Consider the following 18431-nt stretch of genomic DNA (forward strand, 5'->3'; position numbering starts at 1 on the left):
ACATCTCTGGCAAACTTGTCATAAGCAGATACGAAACTTACTAGAAGCCCAAGGAAAGGGAAAATAGGGAGAAAGATAGGAAGGGTGTCTTTGTGGTTCACTAAACCACAAAGAAAACCCGCTAAAACAGCGGGAACATATATGGTCTGACTTTCTGAGTCACAAATATGTAGGGAAAAAAAGAACTTTTAATAAAGAGTACACTGAATAAAAAGACTCAAAGCAACTAGAGCTGTTTATGTAGGCACCTGAACATTCAAAACAGTCCTTAGATGATCAAATCTTGGTGGTGAACACGGATGGATGTATAATTCAGCAAACTCCTTTTTTGTAAACAGTCTAGAATACTAAATAGTTTTTGGCTTTGTGGGCCAGATGGTCTCTAGAGCAACTACTCAGCTCTGCCCTTTCAGTGCAAAAGCAGCCATGGATAATATGTAAGAGAATGGGTATGGCTGTGTTCCAAGAAAATGACCTACGGATGCTAAATTTAATATCATTTTTACAGGTCATAAAATATTATTGCTTTTGATCCCCCCCCCACCACCAGCTACCTAAAAATATAAAAACCATTCTTAGCTCACGGGCTACACAAAAACAGGCAGCAGGATGGATATGGCCACTGGGCTGTTGTCTGCTGGTCCCTGGATTAAGGACAACAACTTTAAATCACCGTGTCTACTTCCCAGCACAGTGACAACATAATTTGAATTTTTTTTTTTTTTTTTTGAGACAGAGTCTTGCTCTGTCGCCCAGGCTGGAGTGCAGTGGCACAATCTTGGCTCACTGCAAGCTCCACCTCCCGGGTTGATGCTATTCTCCTGCCTCAGCCTCCCGAGCAGCTGGGACCACAGGCGCCCGCCACCACACCTGGCTAATTTTTTGTAGTTTTAGTAGAGACGGGGCTTCACCATGTTAGCCAGGATGGTCTCGATCTCCTGACCTTGTGATCCGCCCGCCTCGGCCTCCCAGAGTGCTGGGATTACAGGTGTGAGCCACCGCGCCTGGCCTGAAGTTAATTTTTTTTAACTAAAAATAATTTTGATCACATTTTACTTACTACAAAAGCAAGTCTAAGTTCATTAGGAAAACTTCAAAAATACAGATAAAAAGAAAAATTTAAATGTCTATAATCTGTTTTTTAGATGGAGTCTCACTCTGCCATCCAGGCTTGAGGAAACTGGCACAATCTCAGCTCACTGCAACCACCAGCTCCTGGGTTCAAGTGATCCTCCCACCTCAGCCTCCCAAGTAGCTGGAACTACAGGTGTGCACCACCATGCCTGGCTAACCCTTTTTTTTTTTTTTTTTTGTATTTTTAGTAGAGATGGGGTTTCGCCGTGTTGGCCAGGCTGTTTTCGAACTCCTGACCTCAAGTAATCTGCCCGCCTCAGCCTCCCAAAGTGCTGGGATTACAGGCGTGAGCCGCCGCCTGTATAGTCTGATACCTTATATACAGCCAGGCAACACTAAATGTTTTCAGATTATTTTTCCTAAGCACATAAACTTATAAGCACGTGTCTATGTATAAACATACATATTTATTTTTTAACAAAACATGAGATTTACTATATATTCTTTTTCAACACTCACTTTTTAAAAAGTTAAGTTGTATCTAACATTTTACGTTGCTTAACATTTGTCTACGGTGTTATTTTAATGACTGCATAGCATTTTATTGTATGGATTTACCACAATTTATTTAAATAATCCACTACTTGAACATGTAGTTTGTTTTCAATTTGCCACTAGTGTAAGCAATGCTGTAATGAGCATCCTACATGTAGTTAGTTAATTCAGTAGTAAAATTCCTAAGTGAAACTGCTGGATCAAAGTGCAAATCCACCTTAAGTGATTGGAGATGTGGGTATAATAATTTTTAAGACAACGATTCCCAGCTATAATTTTTCCTTTTGCTGAAATAGCTTTGTTTTCCCTGACATAAGAAGCACACTTGTCTCATGTTATCCAATAGCACTTTCTGCAATGACGAAAATGTTCTGGGTCTGTTCTGACCAATATGATAGCCACTAGCCACATGTAGCTGCTGAGCATTTGAATTCTGGCTAGCATGACTGAGGAACCAAATTTTAAATTTTATTTACTTTTAATTAAATTGGCTAGCACGACTGTAGCTCCTTGGATCTCTTACCATTTCAGGCAAAAGTTCGTAAATGCTAATCCACAAGCTGGGGCTGATATGTGATACAGTTTTCACTGGTCTTTAATAAATTAGAAATATAACAGTGTGGCCAGGCGCAGTGGCTCACGCCTGTAATCACAGCACTTTGGGAGGCCGAGGTGGGTGGATCACGAGGTCAGGAAATCAAGACCATCCTGGTTAATACGAAACACCATCTCTACTAAAAATACAAAAAAATTAGCCAGGTGTGGTGGTGGGCGCCTGTAGTCCCAGCTACTCGGGAGGTTGAGGCAGGAGAATGGTGTGAACCTGGGGGGCGGAGCTTGCAGTGAGCTGAGATGGCACCACTGCACTCCAGCCTGGGCAGCAGAGCGAGACTCCTTCTCAAAAAAAAAAAAAAAAAGAAAAAAAAAAAAGAAAGAAACATTACAATGTGTAGGTTATATTTTCATGAGTCAAAATTTATCCAACTTGAATAATCTAATAATCTACCTTGATTTTGAGAATAATTTCCTTTATTTAAATTTTTTTTAATTTTTATTTTTGGCCCTTGTAGAGCAAATACTTCCCATCTTTGCTGAGATGTGGTATAATATGTTCACTGAAATCAGATCACAAGCTTTGGATCCTGCCAAGTTCTAGGCTACCTAGGTTCAAACCTTGATTCCCAAGTTTACTAGTTGATGAACCCAAAGAAGTTATTGATGGTCCCTGGCCCTCAGTGTGCTTATCTGTAAAGCGTAATGACAGTAGTAACACTATCAGGGTTGTCGTGAAGATTAAGTTCATTAATAAATTACATAGAAAGAACATAAACAGTATCTGAGACACAGTAAGTACTCAATATCGGCCAGGTTTAGTGACTTATGCCTGTAATCCTAGCACTTTGGGAGGCTGAAGTGGGCGGATCATCTGAGGTCAGGAGTTCAAGACCAGCCTGGCCAACATGGCGAAACTCTATCTCTACTAAAAATTAGCCAGGTGTGGTGGCGAGCGTCTGTAGTCCCAGCTACTTGGAAGGCTGAAGGGGGGAGAATCGCTTGAACCTGAAAGGCGAAGGTTGCAGTGAGCCAAGATGGCACCACTGCACTCCAGCCTGGGCGACAGAGCAAGACTCTGTCTCAAAAAATAAAAAGTAAGTGCTCAATAGAAATGTTACATGAAATTAATATAAAATGAAATTAACATTACATTAAGTGAAATGTTAACTTCATTTGATTAGTATTACTACAACGATAGTGAATATATTTTTGATATCAAAATGTCATTTCTTTCAGGGATTCATGGTGCTATTTTTTTTAACGTTTCTTTTTTTTTTTTTTTCCCTTTTTTTTTTTTTTTTTTTTTTGAGACAGCATCTTTCTCTGTTGCCCAGGCTGGGGTGCAGTGACATGATCATAGTTCACTTCGATCGTGAAATCCTGGGCTCAAGCAATCCTCCTGCCTCAGTCTCCCAAGTAGCTAGGACTACAGGTATGCAACACCATGTCTGGCTAATTAAAAAAGAAATTTTGGGCCGGGCACACTGGCTCATGCCTGTAATCCCAGCACTTTGGGAGACTGAAGCGGGTGGATCACCTGAGGTCAGGAGTTCAAGACCAGCCTGGCCAACATGGTGAGACCCTGTCTCTACTAAAAATACAAAAATTAGCCGGGCATGATGGTGCGTGCCTGTAATCACAGCTACTCGGGAGGCTGAGGTGGGAGAATTGCTTGAACCCAAGAGGCAGTGGTTGCAGTGAGCTGAGATTGCACCACTGCACTCCAGCCTGAGCAACACAAAGAGACTCTGTCTATAAAATCCGTAGAGATGGGGCTTCATTAAGTTGCCCAGACTGGTCTCCAACTCTTGAGCTCAAGTGATCCTCCCACCTTGGCCTCCCAAAGTGCTAGGATTATAGGTGTGAGCTGCCACACTCAGCCTGTTTGAAAATTTCCTTTTAGGCAAAGCAAACAGCTGGTAACTGTTTGTTTGTTTTTTTTTTTTTTTTTTTTTGAGACGGAGACTCGCTCTGTCCCCCAGGCTGGGGTGCAGTGGCGCGATCTCGGCTCACTGCAAGCTCCGCCTCCCGGGTTCACGCCATTCTCCTGCCTCAGCCTCTCCGAGTAGCTGGGACTACAGGCGCCCGCCACCACGCCCGGCTAATTTTTTGTATTTTTAGTAGAAACGGGGTTTCACCGTGGTCTCGATCTCCTGACCTCGTGATCCGCCCGCCTCGGCCTCCCAGAGTGCTGGGATTACAGGCTTGAGCCACCGCACCCGACCTGTTTGTTTGTTTTTTAAAGATTGATCCATACAGCCAAATTCTGGGAACCACTGGCCTGTCATGTCTCTAAAACCTGGTCTCATTGCCCTGATAATATTTACCTGAGGTATTTGATGAAATGCTTGAATTATCTATTTTACAGATTCAGTTTAACCCATGTTTATTTGCAGGACTGGAAATCAGTCCTGCTACTTGGTTTGGCAGAGTGGACTTTAATGACAATTTCCTTAGACCAGTGACTATGAAACTGAACTGTGGACACTATGTCTAAATCCAGATGATAATTAATGTCCCTATAAGCTAATATAGATCAAATAGACTTTAAAGTCAAGGAAATGGTCAAATGCATTTTAGAAGACTTCTTAAAAACATTTTCAGCCGGGCGCGGTGGCTCAAGCTTGTAATCCCAGCACTTTGGGAGGCTGAGGTGGGCAGATCACCTGACGTTGGGAGTTTGAGACCACCCGGACCAACATGGAGAAACCCCGTCTCTACCAAAAATACAAAATTAGCTGGGTGTGGTGGCCTGTAATCCCAGCTGCTTGGGAGGCTGAGGCAGGAGAATTGCTTGAACCCAGGAGGCGGAGTTTGCGGTGAGCTGGAGATCACGCCATTGCACTCCAGCCTGGGCAATGTGCGAAACTCCACCTCAAAAACAAACAAACAAACAAAATATATATGTTTATATCTATTTGTGTATATATATTTATATGTGTATATATATGTGTATATATATTCATATATGTGTATATATATGTGTATATATATGTGTATATATATTCATATATGTGTATATATATTCATATATGTGTGTATATATATTCATATATGTGTATATATATGTGTATATATATTCATATATGTGTGTATATATATTCATATATATGTGTATATATATTCATGTGTATATATGTGTGTATATATATTCATTTGCTGTGAAAAACAAATAACTGGGTTAGTTTCTATGCCCCAGTTTTACAAGATAACTTCTTTTGGAAGGATAAATAAAACCGTAAAAATGTATCAACCATACACTGCATTCTGGAGGAAAAATTTCCTAGCTGTGAGGCCTTAACCTTACTGATGATATGACCTCTCACCTGGACTGCCTGGTATCCACAAACTGTTCATTGATGGACGACTTTCTGAAATGGATTCGCTCAATACCAAGAGACTTGGGGGGAAGAATTCTTGGAGAATGAGGTACTGAACTTGATCGCTGCCCAGGAAGAGTGAAGGCGTCATTGGCTATAATAAGTAAATGGGTGAATGAAAAAATAAGTAGACAAATTAATAGGTAAATATCTTGCCAACACCTCAGAAAAGAAATTAGAAGATTTAGTGAACAAAGTGTTCTTCCAAAGATGATATTTTTAGAACATAACTTTCAAGAAGTTAATTTTTATATTTTATACACCAGAAAAAATGAAATTACTCAACACTCTTCTGGGACCTGAACCATCTTTTGCCAAATTCAACAGGTGTCACTCTGAGTGAGTATATCATTCAAGGGGAATGGGTAATACCACAGCTTTTAAAAAGCTATATTAAAGAAAAACCCCAGTGTGAACCAAGGGGAAGTTGGCCTGGATCATTTTTGTTCACCCTTACTTTTAAAGTTTTTAGGCCTCTTTGGCCAAAGGCTTATCCTGTCATTGAAAGTAAGGAAACTGACTTATGCTGCATCATTAGAGGCTTGTTATGTTTCCCACTGATATTTACATTTTCAAAGAGGGATGGCAAGAATGACCAAACATCAGCTCACAGGAAGAATTCTGCAGTGGTGAAATTTTATGCACCATAAAACTTGGGGAAGGTAAAGCAGTGGGGTAGGGGGTGGTTTTCTGGAATCCTTCAAGTCATACCACAGAGATAGCCAACTCAATCATGATTAAGTACAAGAGATGACGAAGAAATACTCTATTAGTTGATAGTAAACCCATTCTATAATGAAATGTATTGAACGGCTGGGCGCGGTGGCTCACGCATGTAATCCCAGCACTTTGGGAGGCCGAGGCAGGCAGATCACCTGAGGTCAGGAGTTCGAGACTAGCCTGACCAACATGGTGAAACCCGTCTCCACTAAAAATACAAAATTTAGCCGGGCGTGGTGCCTAACACCTGTAATCCCAGCTACTTGGGAGGCTGAGGCAGGAGGATTGCTTGAACCCGGGAAGCGGAGGTTGCAGTGAGCTGAGATCGTGCCATTGCACTATAGCCTGGGCGACAAGAGCGAAACCCCGTCTCAAAAAAAAAAAAGAGAGAGAAAAGAAATGTGTTGAACAAATACAGGCCATTACAATCGATACAGCCTGACTCTATGAAACAACAAAATGACAGGTTAGCCCAATGTCTAACTGTGCCTTTCTTCCCAAGTAAAATAAGCTTTCCTTTATCTAGAATATGAAAGTTTATTTCATATTGTAAAACATACAATGATTTTATTTCATATTGTGATGAATACAGTGATAAAGTGTACAATCTAATATCCTGGTTTTGATATTGGACTCCAGATATATAAGATGTCACCACTGGGAAAAGCTGGGTAAAGGAGTCTTTCTATTAATTATGCAACTCTCCGTGAGTCTATGATTACTTCAAAATAAAAAGTTAAGAAACATTTTAGAGAGCCTTAAAGTCCTTACTGAGAGACTTAGATACTCCTGTGAGGGCGTTCTGATTTCCTGAGGTCATGTGATTTTTATGGTCCTGTTATTAACGCTGAGTTAACCTGAGTAGGTGTTAATCATACACTACCTTTCCCAACCAGTTTGCATAAATGTAAGTTATTCTACTTTTTCTCAAAACAAAAACAAATAGGCCTTACTTAACTAAGAAAATTATCTTAATTATTTCAGAATAGCTAACATTTTTAAACCAAAAAAGGAAGAGCCACTTACGATCATCATAGTTGGTGGTGTCAGACAAAGAGCTGCTTTCTGAGGGGATTATGTCTTCTGTGAATAAAAATAACTGCCTTGAGTATAATTGTGCATTTATACAATTAGAGGGGGCTTAGAGAAACAAGTTTCAATGGAGTGCATTTTATTTTCATTTAAATAAATGTAATTAATTACAGTGCATTAAGAATAATTAACTACCATAGTAAGAATTGACTCATATACTAACAAAAATCAAAACATTTTACATATTGTACGAATATTACATTAGATTATTTCTTTAAATGGAACAGACTTCAAGGGAGTGCTGGTTTTAAACTAGTTTTCGGTGTTTCTTCTACACTGGAATAAAACTTTACCTACATATTTAGTGCTTATGACCAACAAACTGGAAAGAAAAATCATGCCATTCTTATCATAAATGCTAAATGTTAAATAAAACACATTTGAATCCTCATCTGAGAATCTACTCTTAATATAACTTGGCTTTTGACCCCTCCCTGAAAGAAAGGTCCTTTTCTTTTTTTTTTTTTTTTTCTTGTTTGTTTTTGGGACAGAGTCTCATTCTGTTGCCCAGGCTGGAGTGCAATGGTGCGATCGTGGCTCACTGCAGCCTCAACCTCCTGGGCTTAAGCAATCCTCCCGCCTCAGCCTCCTGAGTAGCTGAGATTACAGGTATGCAGCACAACGCCTGGCTAATTTTTTGGATATTTAGTAAAGATAAGCTATCACCATTTGGCCAGGCTGGTCTTGAACACCTGGGCTCAAGTGACCTGCCTACCTAGGCCTCCCAAAGTACTGGGATTAAAGGTGTGAACCACTATGACTGGCCAAGCTTTTCAACAGGTTTCTCAACGGTGGCACTACTGACATTTCGAACTGGATAATCCTTTGCCCTGGGGAGCTGTCCTGTGCATTATAGGATTTCCAGCCTCCCTGGTTGAGAACCACTGAATTAGGTTTAAGTCTTGGTTTTGCCATTTATCGACTATGAGACCTTGGGCAAATTACTTAATCTGTAAGTATCACTTTGGCTCAACCCCACAATGGGGATAACAACAGTACCTATCATGTAGTGCTGGGGTTAGGCGTTAGAATAACGAATGTAAAGCCCCTAGCCCAGCTCCCAGCATTACATGACAAATGCTCAGTAAATCTCAGCTAGACTTAAATCTTTAGTTAACTAGACACTGTGTTCTGGTTGGCAATGGCCATAACACTCTGACTATTGCTGGTATCCATCTAATGTTAAATAATGTGGCCAGGCGCGATGCCTCACCCCTGTAATCTCAGCACTTTGAGAGGCCGAGGTTGGTGGATCACTTGAGGGTCAGGAGTTTAAGACCAGCCTGGCCAACACAGTGAAATTCTGTCTCTACTAAAAATACAAAAATTAGCCAAGCATGGTGGTGCATGCCTGTAATCCCAGCTATTTGGGAGGCGGAGGCAGGAGAATTGCTTGAACCTGGGAGGTGGAGGTTGCAGTGAGCCGAGATCACGCCACTGCACTCCAGCCTGGGCGGCAGAGACAGCTCTGTCTCAAAAGAAAGAAAACAAAAAACAAAAAAACAAAAACAAACAAAAAAAACCCAAACGTATTCAGTAAAGAAAAGTATCTCAGATGTGTTGATCTGCATTTGCAAATCATTCCATACTCAGTTGAGTGTTTTGACACGAGGTTCTAGGCAAATATAATCCTTTAAGGTAAACTTCAAAACCATTATGAAGGGAAGCTCTCCAACCAATCTCTAATGTTAATCTGTATCAGAGACAAGCGAACTATCTCTATTAGACACACAGTGGAGCTTGAAGGCAAGGTACCAGTATAGTCAGCTGTTAGGCATACTTTCACTGTAAAGGAGAACATTTGAATTTTGCACAGTTTGAGGATGAATGGGCCATAACAAATGGCCATGAAGTTAAGAACAACGCTAATCACCCATATCTGTAGGTCCAGAAATTAACCACCCCCAAGGCCACCTGGATTTCACATTCAATCAAAGCTACTCTACATTATCCAGCTGTAGTGGACTAACACTTGTGTGTTGATGCTGTACATTCCCTTTCCAAAAGCCATGTCTGCTTTGTAAATCATATGCTCTACTCCCAATTATATTCTAAACTCACTTACCTTATTTCACCAAATCTAAGATATACATTTTAAGTACCAGCAAAAAATAATTTAAAAAGTACTGCCAAGTATGACTGTAATACACCATCTAGTGTGTTAAGAACTATCCCAAGGCTGGGCGTGGTGGCTCACACCTGCAATCCCGGCAGTTTGGGAGGCTGAGGTGGGAGGATTGCTTGAGCCCAGGAGTTTGAGACCAGCCTGGGCAACATGGTGAAACCCCATGTCTACAAAACATTAGCTGGGCATGGTGGTGCGTGCCTATAGTCCCAGCTGCTAGGGAGGCTGTGGTAGGAGGATCACCTGAGCCCAGGAAGTCGAGGCTGCAGTGAGCTTTGACGGGACCACTGCACTCCAGCTTGGGCCACAGAGAGAGATTCTGTCTCAAAAGAACAAAAACAAAAACAGACAAACAAAAAAACCCCAAAACTATCCCAATTTCATAGATGTTAAAATGTAAAGGAAAAAATGTCTTAGAAACAAAGAAATACAATCATATTTCAATCAGCAGGCTGAAAACCATGCCAATAAACCTGTAAGGTCAATTGGACTTTAAATCTACCTGGGATTTCTCACTTTACTTTTTTCCTGAAAATGAAAGTCGTAAATACACAATGTTGAGAACTTGGAAAATACAGAAGAATATTAAGAAGAAAATTAAGTTACTTGAAATTTCACAACTGTTAGTATTTTGAAATATTTCTCGGCAGGTCTTTGTGGGTGCATATTTCTATAAAATTGGGATCACGTTGTGGTAACAATTTAATATCTGGCTTTTCTGCATTTGATATTATATCATGACCATTTGCCCATATCTTTCTTTTTTAATTTTGTTCACCTTTTGTTTTTGAGACAGGGTCTTGCCCTGTCACCCATGCTGGAATGCAGTGGTGCAATCATAGTTCACTGCAGCCTCGACTGCCTGGGCTCAAATGATCCTCCCATTTCAGCCTCCCCTGTGGCTGGGACTACAGGTATGCACCACCAAGCCTGGCTAATTTTTAAAATATTTTTTGAAGAGACGGGGTTTCACCAGGCTTCCCAGGGCGGTCTCAAACTCCTTAGCTCAAGTGATCTGCTCACCTCAGCCTCCCAAAGTGCTGGGATTATAGGTGTGGGGCGCCATGCCCGTGCTGCCCATATCTTTAAATAGCCTTCATAAATCACAGAAATTTTAATCAAGTTTACATACTTATAAAACTGAAATTCCAAACAATTTTTATCCTATGAAACTTAGTTTGTCAGGCGCAGTGGCTCATGCCTGTAATCCCAGCACTTTGCAAGGCTGAGGGTGGATCACCTGAGATCAGGAGTTTGAGACCAGCCTGACCAAGATGGTGAAACCCTGTCTCTACCAAAAATACAAAATTAGCTGGGTGCGATGGCACATGCCTGTAATCCCAGCTACTTGGGAGGCTGAGGCAGGACAATCACTTGAACCCGGGAGGTAGAGGTTGCAGTGAGCCGAGATTGCCCCATTGCACTCCAGCCTGGGCAACAAGAGTGAAACTCTGTCTCCAAATAAAAAAGAAAACTTAGTTTTGATCACCTGTTTCTTCCTTCTATCTCTCATCAAATTAACTGGTAACTGGTTTGGAAATGCTACATACCATTAAGTATTGAGTAGGGGACTCAAAAAAAAAACCTTACTTATTACTAACCTGGTAACACTGTTGCTTTCTGGCTGGGTTTCTTTCCACACCTAATTCGGTATTCGTTTATTGCATTTTCAATCTCCTGAAGCTTTTTCATCGCATCTGTGTAATCTTGCTTTCGCTTTTTCTTCACAGTTTTACAAAGGTCTGGCTCATTGGCAAGTTTCTTTGCAGCTTCCACCAGCTTTTGTTGTATTAGAAAATTACTCTCCAGTTCTTGCAAAGCAGGATCCTGCATTTATACAATGATAGTTTTATTTTTATGGACACATACGATCGACTCTTACATGCATTGTGTAATAAAACTTCCTGTGCACTTTCTTGAATCAGATGTTCTTTGAACACTATCTTCCCAAGTTTTACTGCACAGACATCTTTGTCAAACACTTTCCTTTACCCGTCTTAACTTCAACTTCTCATTAGTCCAAACCTCTTCCCTTTTCAAGGAAGGGAATGGCCTTTCATTCATTCAGTTGGTAGGGAGAAGATCACAGTTTTCACAGATATATTCTTAACTCAAAGCTCACGGATGCAGAAGGCTATATTTATATGCATAGCTTTAGAGACAGATAAATTTGGGTTTGATCTTCTTCCTGGTAATTCCTGGTTGCATGACCCTGGATACACAGCTTCATCTTTTAATGCTTCAGTTTTTTTCATTTGTAAAATGAAGATAACACCTACCTTATGAAGTAGGATGAGGATTAAATGAAATAATATATGTGCATTGCTTAGCTCAGAGATGGGTACACAGTGAGCACTCAATAAATAGCAAAGATTTCAAAGATGAAAACAGATATAATTTTCTAAAGCTAAGATGGTCAAATTTCTACAAGACACATAGATATGGTCATATTGGCTGATGACATGCGAATGAGAAAGTATTATGCATTCTATATTGGCTAACAAATATTTTAACTTGATTGTAGCTCAGTGCTGTGCATGCATTATCTCATTTAATACTCATTGGATCCCTTGGAGGGAAGTCCAATCATTATCCCCATTTTACAGATGAGGAAAACTGAGGGCTGAGAAATGAGACTTTAGAGAGGCTAAACTATTTGACAAAGGCTATTATTTAGTTTTAAGTAAACGAACCTAATGCTGGAGTTCTTAATTCTTATAATACTGACTCTCAAATGAGAAACATTTGGAGTTCACTGAATGCCTATGATTTGGGGAGTAAAGTAGTGAGAAGTAACTCAATTTTGACTGGAGTGGGCATGAAAGAAAGAGTTCAATTTGGTCTACACGATCCTTCTGTACTGGTGAGATAACATACAGCAGAGACTCAAAAACCAAAGGAAAAAGTCCACTACACTCAGACAGCTTTCCTGTCTTATGATTAATTGAAAGGCTCAGAGGCGTTGTTCATACTTCTTCACTCGGCAGCAAGTTGTCATCTAATTTGAACGCAGTACCCACACGTCTTCTGACCTGAGGAGGCTTCTCGCCTATGTTCAGGGGATACTCCTTTGGCATTTTGCCTGTGAGCTCCTGTAAAACAGGACAGAATCAAGAGCAGATAATTGACACCGGCCAAAGTTGTCAAACACAACTTGATGAGCCCAAAAAAGCAGACTCACAGCCTCCCGCAGACAGATCTTCTTAAGCTCCTCAACTTTTTTCAGAAGTTTTTCTTGTAATAGTTTCTCCTTCTTCTTTAGTTCAAGGATTTTTTCTCTCTTTTGCTCTTCACTAACTTCTGAGTCTTGAGAACCTAGGGGATGAGGGAAGGGCAGGGAAGGTTTATACAAGGGATATTTCCTTCCTTTCTAAGGGACAAAGGATTTTTAAGCTAAAGCTGCTATTAAATGGTAGTTTATTTCTTTTCTCCTTGTTTCTCAACATAATAAAAGGAAACTGGAAAACATTTTCTCATTCTTCTGGGCATCAAACAGAACCTGGTAATAAAATGTGCCTTTTTGCATCTTGGCTCAGTCATTTTGCGGGTAATGATAAAATGCTTAACGTCCCAGACACTCAAGGAAAAATTTCATTTTTCTGAGCAGAAGAGAAGGTAAGATGGTCCTTGAAGAGTTGTTTCAAGCATTCTTTTAGAAAGTAAGCAAGCAAGGAAAAGAAAAACCTGTGTGAAGGAAGGTCATGCTTCAGAGTCACAAGTTGACAGTGAGATTTAGATGGGACGAATCATTTTAGTAAAGTTACATATACTTAACGATAAGAGATTCCAGAATTTTTACAGAGGAAGGGCTTAGGGGAAGCTATCACATTTGAGGGGTATGCTTGTAATCATGTTTGTATAGCATTTTATATTGCACGGAGAATTAGACAATTATCTGTATTGAAAACTAAATGCTGGAAAAAGCAGCTGCTGTGGAAAGTGTTCTTTCAAGCCACACCTGGGTACTCACCATCCTTGCATCTCATATTACATGCACGACCTATTTATAATCTGACTTTCTACATATTCTTTAAAAAATTAGCCTTAAAATTTTATTCAAAGCTGTTGCATACATATTTATTGACATACTTATTTATTCGCAAAAGAATGGATTAAAAGATGAATTTCGAAGTGGTTTATGACCGAAAAAACAAACAAAATAAAGCTGGTTTGCACGTTCTCTAATCCCAACATGTTACCTGAGGAGATTAAACTGCCATTGCTTGCCATGATGAACTGACTTTTTGCCTCCAGTGTCACCAGCTTGGAGGCCCTTTGTGTTCCCGTCTCTGTCAAATCCATTGCAATCTCGTCTAAACTCCTGGCTGAAGGAATTTTTGCCTAAGAGATATACAACAATGAAACAGAATTACTCAAACATACTTCAAATTAATAAAACAATTAAGTTAACATACAATAAAAATATCAACACAGAGGATAATTTAGAATTTTCCCATATTCAAGTGGCATTCTTCAGGCCAAAAACAAAACAAAACAAAACCCCCACAAGCCTTAAGCTTTGTAGTTAAAATGTTTTAATAACTATACATGATTTTCTCATGGTGTGGTTCAGTTACTAAATTTAAAGTGTCACCGGCAACGTCACCGCCAGCAGTGTCACCAGTATATACAAACGTGCATGCCAAAAATTTGGCTAGTCTTACAACTTTTAAAGCAGCTTATATATTGCCCATCATTTAGACATATAAAAAAACGGAAATAGTTGGAAGTTAAACACAAAAAATTCTCAGAGAGCAAAAATATATGTGCTTGCATCTTTTGTGAGAAGGCTTATCTTCTGAACAGAATGCAAAAGGGGAATCTGTCCCTATAGAAATGATGCCAGTTACTTACTTTGCTTTGCTTCCGGTCCAAGTAAAACTGATGCTGACTAATTGCCATTACCCAAATGGACTTGATGAGAGACGAGTTAGCATACCATGTTTGCACAAATAGGCCACTTTGCCCAAAGGTTCTTCTTGAAACTGAAATCCTGAAAGATTAAAGAAAACACTCAAATAATTCCCCTCTGGCCCAGCATGATGCAAAATGTACCCTGCGAGCGGCATTGCAACAAGGCACGTTCCTCTTACTTGTCTTCTGTTGCAAAAACTCTTATGCAAATGGGGACCAAGTTTCTCATTTTCTCCTTTTACAACAAAACAATTCAGACCTAAGTAATCTCTTTCTGGATAAACAGCATGTTTAAAAACACATACACATGAATTCAAAAGCTAATAAAGAATCAGTCAAATTAGAGATTATACAAAAACATTTAGTTAGAAACTCTAAGGATGTGTAGCCATCGCAAGTGGTAAGGAATAAATGAGATAAGATATTAAAGATACAGCAACCAAGTGTGGGATGAGCACCTAATTCAAGGTAAAAGAGCGTTTCAGATCTAGGTAGATTTGGCCGGCTCTGACATTACCAGAGAATGCGCTTAATTATAATGGCCGAAAATATGCAAGTCCAAAACTGTCCAGAGTGCTGCTTGTACACCAGATGGAAAGAGGAAAGGGGAGGGAGGAGGAGAGAGGAGGAGGGAGAGGGGGAGATGGGAGAGGGGGAGGGGGGAGAAGGGAGGGAGAGGAAGCGAAAGAGAGAGAGACAGAGAGAAAGAGAGAGAACAGGCAAGAGGCAGACAGACTGTGTGCCGGGGTACTAATGTTCTTTGTAGGAATTTGGCTTATCTCTTCGGGTCACCTTTTTATCACAGGTATTTCCTCCCATCCCTCTGGCCTCTAAACATCCATAACCACCTTGGGACTGACCCACTAAGGATTGATTAAGAATTTCTCTTAAGGCCAGGCGCCATGGCTCAGCACTTTGGGAGGCCGAGGCAAGCGGATCACCTGAGGTCAGGAGTTCGAGACCAGCCTGGCCAACATGGTGAAAGCCCGTCTCTACTAAAAATACAAAAATTAGCTTGGCATGGTGGTGCATGCCTGTACTCCCAGCCACTTGGGAGGCTGAGGCATGAGCATCACTTGAAACTGAGAGGTGGAGGTTGCAGTGAGCCAAGATTGTGCCCCGCCCCTCCGGGCAGCGCTTCTCAGAGGCCATGACAGCCCATGCAGCAGCCCTGCGCTACAGGGCGATCCTCAGGCGGGGGGTGGAGGGGGGCGGGATTTCTCCTAAGATATTTGAGAACCCACATCCTGACTTCAGTTTGGTAACTTGGCTTTTTGTTTTTTAATGACCAAGAACACCAATATTTTAAATGAGCAAATAGATCTGAACAGACATTTCTCTACTAAAGATATACGAATAGCTAAGAAGCACATGAAAAGATGCTCAGCTATCATTAGTCGTGAGGGCAATGCAAATCAAAACCACAAGAAGGTACCACTTCAACCCACTAGGATGGCATAAACTATACATGCACACAAAACTAAAAATAACAAGTGTCGGTGAGCATGTGCCGGCACTGGAACCACATATACTGCTGCTTGGGACGTAAAATGGTGCACTTTGAAAAGCAGCCTTGCTGTTCCTCAAAGGGTTAAAGATAGTTACCATTTGACCCAGCAATTCCACTCCTAGTATATACCCAAGAGAAATGAAAACATATGTTCACATAAAAACGTGTACACAAATGTTGATAGCAGCATTATTTGTATAGTAACTGGGTCATACAGAGAAAAGTCTTTGATCCTCACCTTCGTGGATCATGAACTTCAACAGCAAATTTTTTCTCACGGAAATATAAGTTCTCCAGCTGTTTCCATTGGAATAACTAAAGAAAACAGAAAAGCCAGGCAGTGTTATTTATTCTTATTTTTACTAAGTCTATAAGTCAGCTTAATAATCAAACAATTATAAGCTCCAAGAAGGTACACTGATATAATGAAGCATGAATATGTGATTCAGCCTTTTTACAAATCAACTATGACCTAAAACCATTTTATTCCTTCTTCTGACAGCAATCTTTAACTATTAAGATTCACCTCGGCCAGGCGCAGTGGCTCACACCTGTAATCCCAGCACTTTGCGAGGCCAACGCAGGCGGTTCCTGAGGTCAGGAGATTGAGACCATCCTGGCTAACATGGAAAACCCTGCCTCTACTAAAAATACAAAAAAATTAGCCAGGTGTGGTGGCGGGCACCTGTAGTCCCAGCTACTCGGGAGGCTGAGGCAGGAGAATGGCGTGAACCCAGGAGGCGGGGGTTGCAGTGAGCCAAGATCCCTCCACTGCACTCCAGCCTGGGTGACAGAGCGAGACTCCATCTCAAAAAAAAACAAGATTCACCTCACCAATAAATCTTCCTTGAACAATAAAACCAACCAACTGTGGAAGAACATGTACACTATTTTTCCTCTGACTCAACTATATAATAAGGAAATCTGCACAGATTCCAGTAAGCACCAGCCTTCTCACAGATGTTGACTTCATAGTTAAATGGAAAGATATTCAAAGGGATATTTCAATAACATCAGAGATTGAATTTCAAAAGAATGCGAAGTGAAAGTAAAACAGAACCCCCATGCAGGGGTGATTCTCTGAGATACCAGTTTCCTACCTGCGAAGAGGGTTCCCCTAAATGCCACAGAAACCTAGCACCAGTAATTGGGGACAGAGAAGGGGTAGGAGGGAACACCAGAGCCTCTTCTTGGTTTCTGAGCTAGAACTTCCAGTTTTTGAACATAGCTCCCAATATCTGTACACTCTGATATACACACTACTGATACTCTATTGCTGCACTCAGTGCTGTCAGTTTGATTGGGAGAAACAAACTTTACTAGCAATGTGCATTTGAAAACCAAATAATTTGATAGAAATCAGCTCATTCACAGAATTGAGGAGGCCTTGATATGTTTTCTGGGCTGCTTCCTAAGCTCCTTATAAGACATTGTACTATCCTGAGCCTTGGTTTGTCCTGTCAACTTGGACCTCATGGTCAAATTCCTCTTCTCTGCCACCAGACTTGATTAGGGAAATAACAGCAGAGAGATTTCACTACATTATTAGACTTCGGCTGGATTTTAAAATTATGTTCAAAGAATCTTAAAAGATTATTGTTAATAGTCTATACAGTAAGCACTTCTCTGCAATGCACTATCAGCAAAACCATTTCCTGACATACGGGAACCCAGGCTTTTCACAGACATGTAAACCTCATCACGTAAAGGAACAAAATGAGCTGACGCTTTCTATACATATGCAGGCATGGGAAAAAAGTGTTCAGACTGGACCCCCAGCTCCAAACAGTGAAATAAACCAGCACACCCTAAAAACACAGCCCTCCGTGGTCCGCACACATAGCTGTCTGTAACTATAACACTCACTCAGGTTCAAAGAAGAATTAATAAAATAAAAGTATAAAGTTACATACCTATTTCTTAAAATCTCCACAAACTTGAGGTTTTCATTTCTTTAAATCCAGAGGTTCCAAAAATGGGACAGAAATGTGAGGGAAAACCTCAGGGTTCTTCCGACCTCCCCCCTCCCAGACGGCAGCTCCGGTGAGCTCTGAACTGAGTTTCATAAGACACTTAGGTGTAACTCAATTTCACAAACTGAGCCTCCCACGGCTGACACACTACTGACATCAGCAACTCTCCTGAGTGACACCTCCCTAATTCTACTCCTTCTTTCCATCAGGGAGAGGAGGGCAAAGTTCTCAGTGACAGATTTTCCCAGAAAAGAGACCTTTCAAAATGGAGGGCAGCTGGGATTTGCCTGATACTTCCTAGGAAGTAAGTTGCTTTGAATCCAAGGACGAATTTCACCGGAGGCTGTTTTAGGAAGACATTTCTACCCTAGTTTACTCACCCTGGATATGAACAGGTTCTACAGGAAGAGTTACAGTGCAGCTCAGCTGTGTTTTCCTTTGCGTCCATTCCCACACACATAAAAACCAGGGCTGGACTTGAAACGTGATCTCTGAAAGTCACCACCTCTCCCTCTTGTCACTTACAAATGTGA

General features: G+C 40.8%; 1 protein-coding gene across 2 annotated transcripts in view; it reads right to left on the reverse strand.

Annotated features, from left to right (window-relative positions):
• The window catches only part of FRMD4B (FERM domain containing 4B), a 275592-nt gene that overhangs the window by 13638 nt on the left and 243523 nt on the right, over nucleotides 1-18431 (reverse strand). For both annotated transcript variants that reach the window (XM_032149480.2, XM_058437150.1), the window contains exons 12-19: nucleotides 16164-16240; nucleotides 14356-14494; nucleotides 13701-13842; nucleotides 12683-12816; nucleotides 12474-12593; nucleotides 11103-11328; nucleotides 7311-7367; nucleotides 5511-5658 (exon numbers count right to left, since the gene is read on the reverse strand). In XM_032149480.2, the coding sequence (XP_032005371.1) occupies nucleotides 5511-5658; nucleotides 7311-7367; nucleotides 11103-11328; nucleotides 12474-12593; nucleotides 12683-12816; nucleotides 13701-13842; nucleotides 14356-14494; nucleotides 16164-16240 (1043 nt within the window). The remainder of the gene's footprint in view (nucleotides 1-5510; nucleotides 5659-7310; nucleotides 7368-11102; nucleotides 11329-12473; nucleotides 12594-12682; nucleotides 12817-13700; nucleotides 13843-14355; nucleotides 14495-16163; nucleotides 16241-18431) is intronic.

Source organism: Hylobates moloch, unplaced genomic scaffold (genome assembly GCF_009828535.3).
Source record: "Hylobates moloch isolate HMO894 unplaced genomic scaffold, HMol_V3 SCAFFOLD_4, whole genome shotgun sequence".
In the NCBI taxonomy this organism is placed as follows: domain Eukaryota; kingdom Metazoa; phylum Chordata; class Mammalia; order Primates; family Hylobatidae; genus Hylobates; species Hylobates moloch.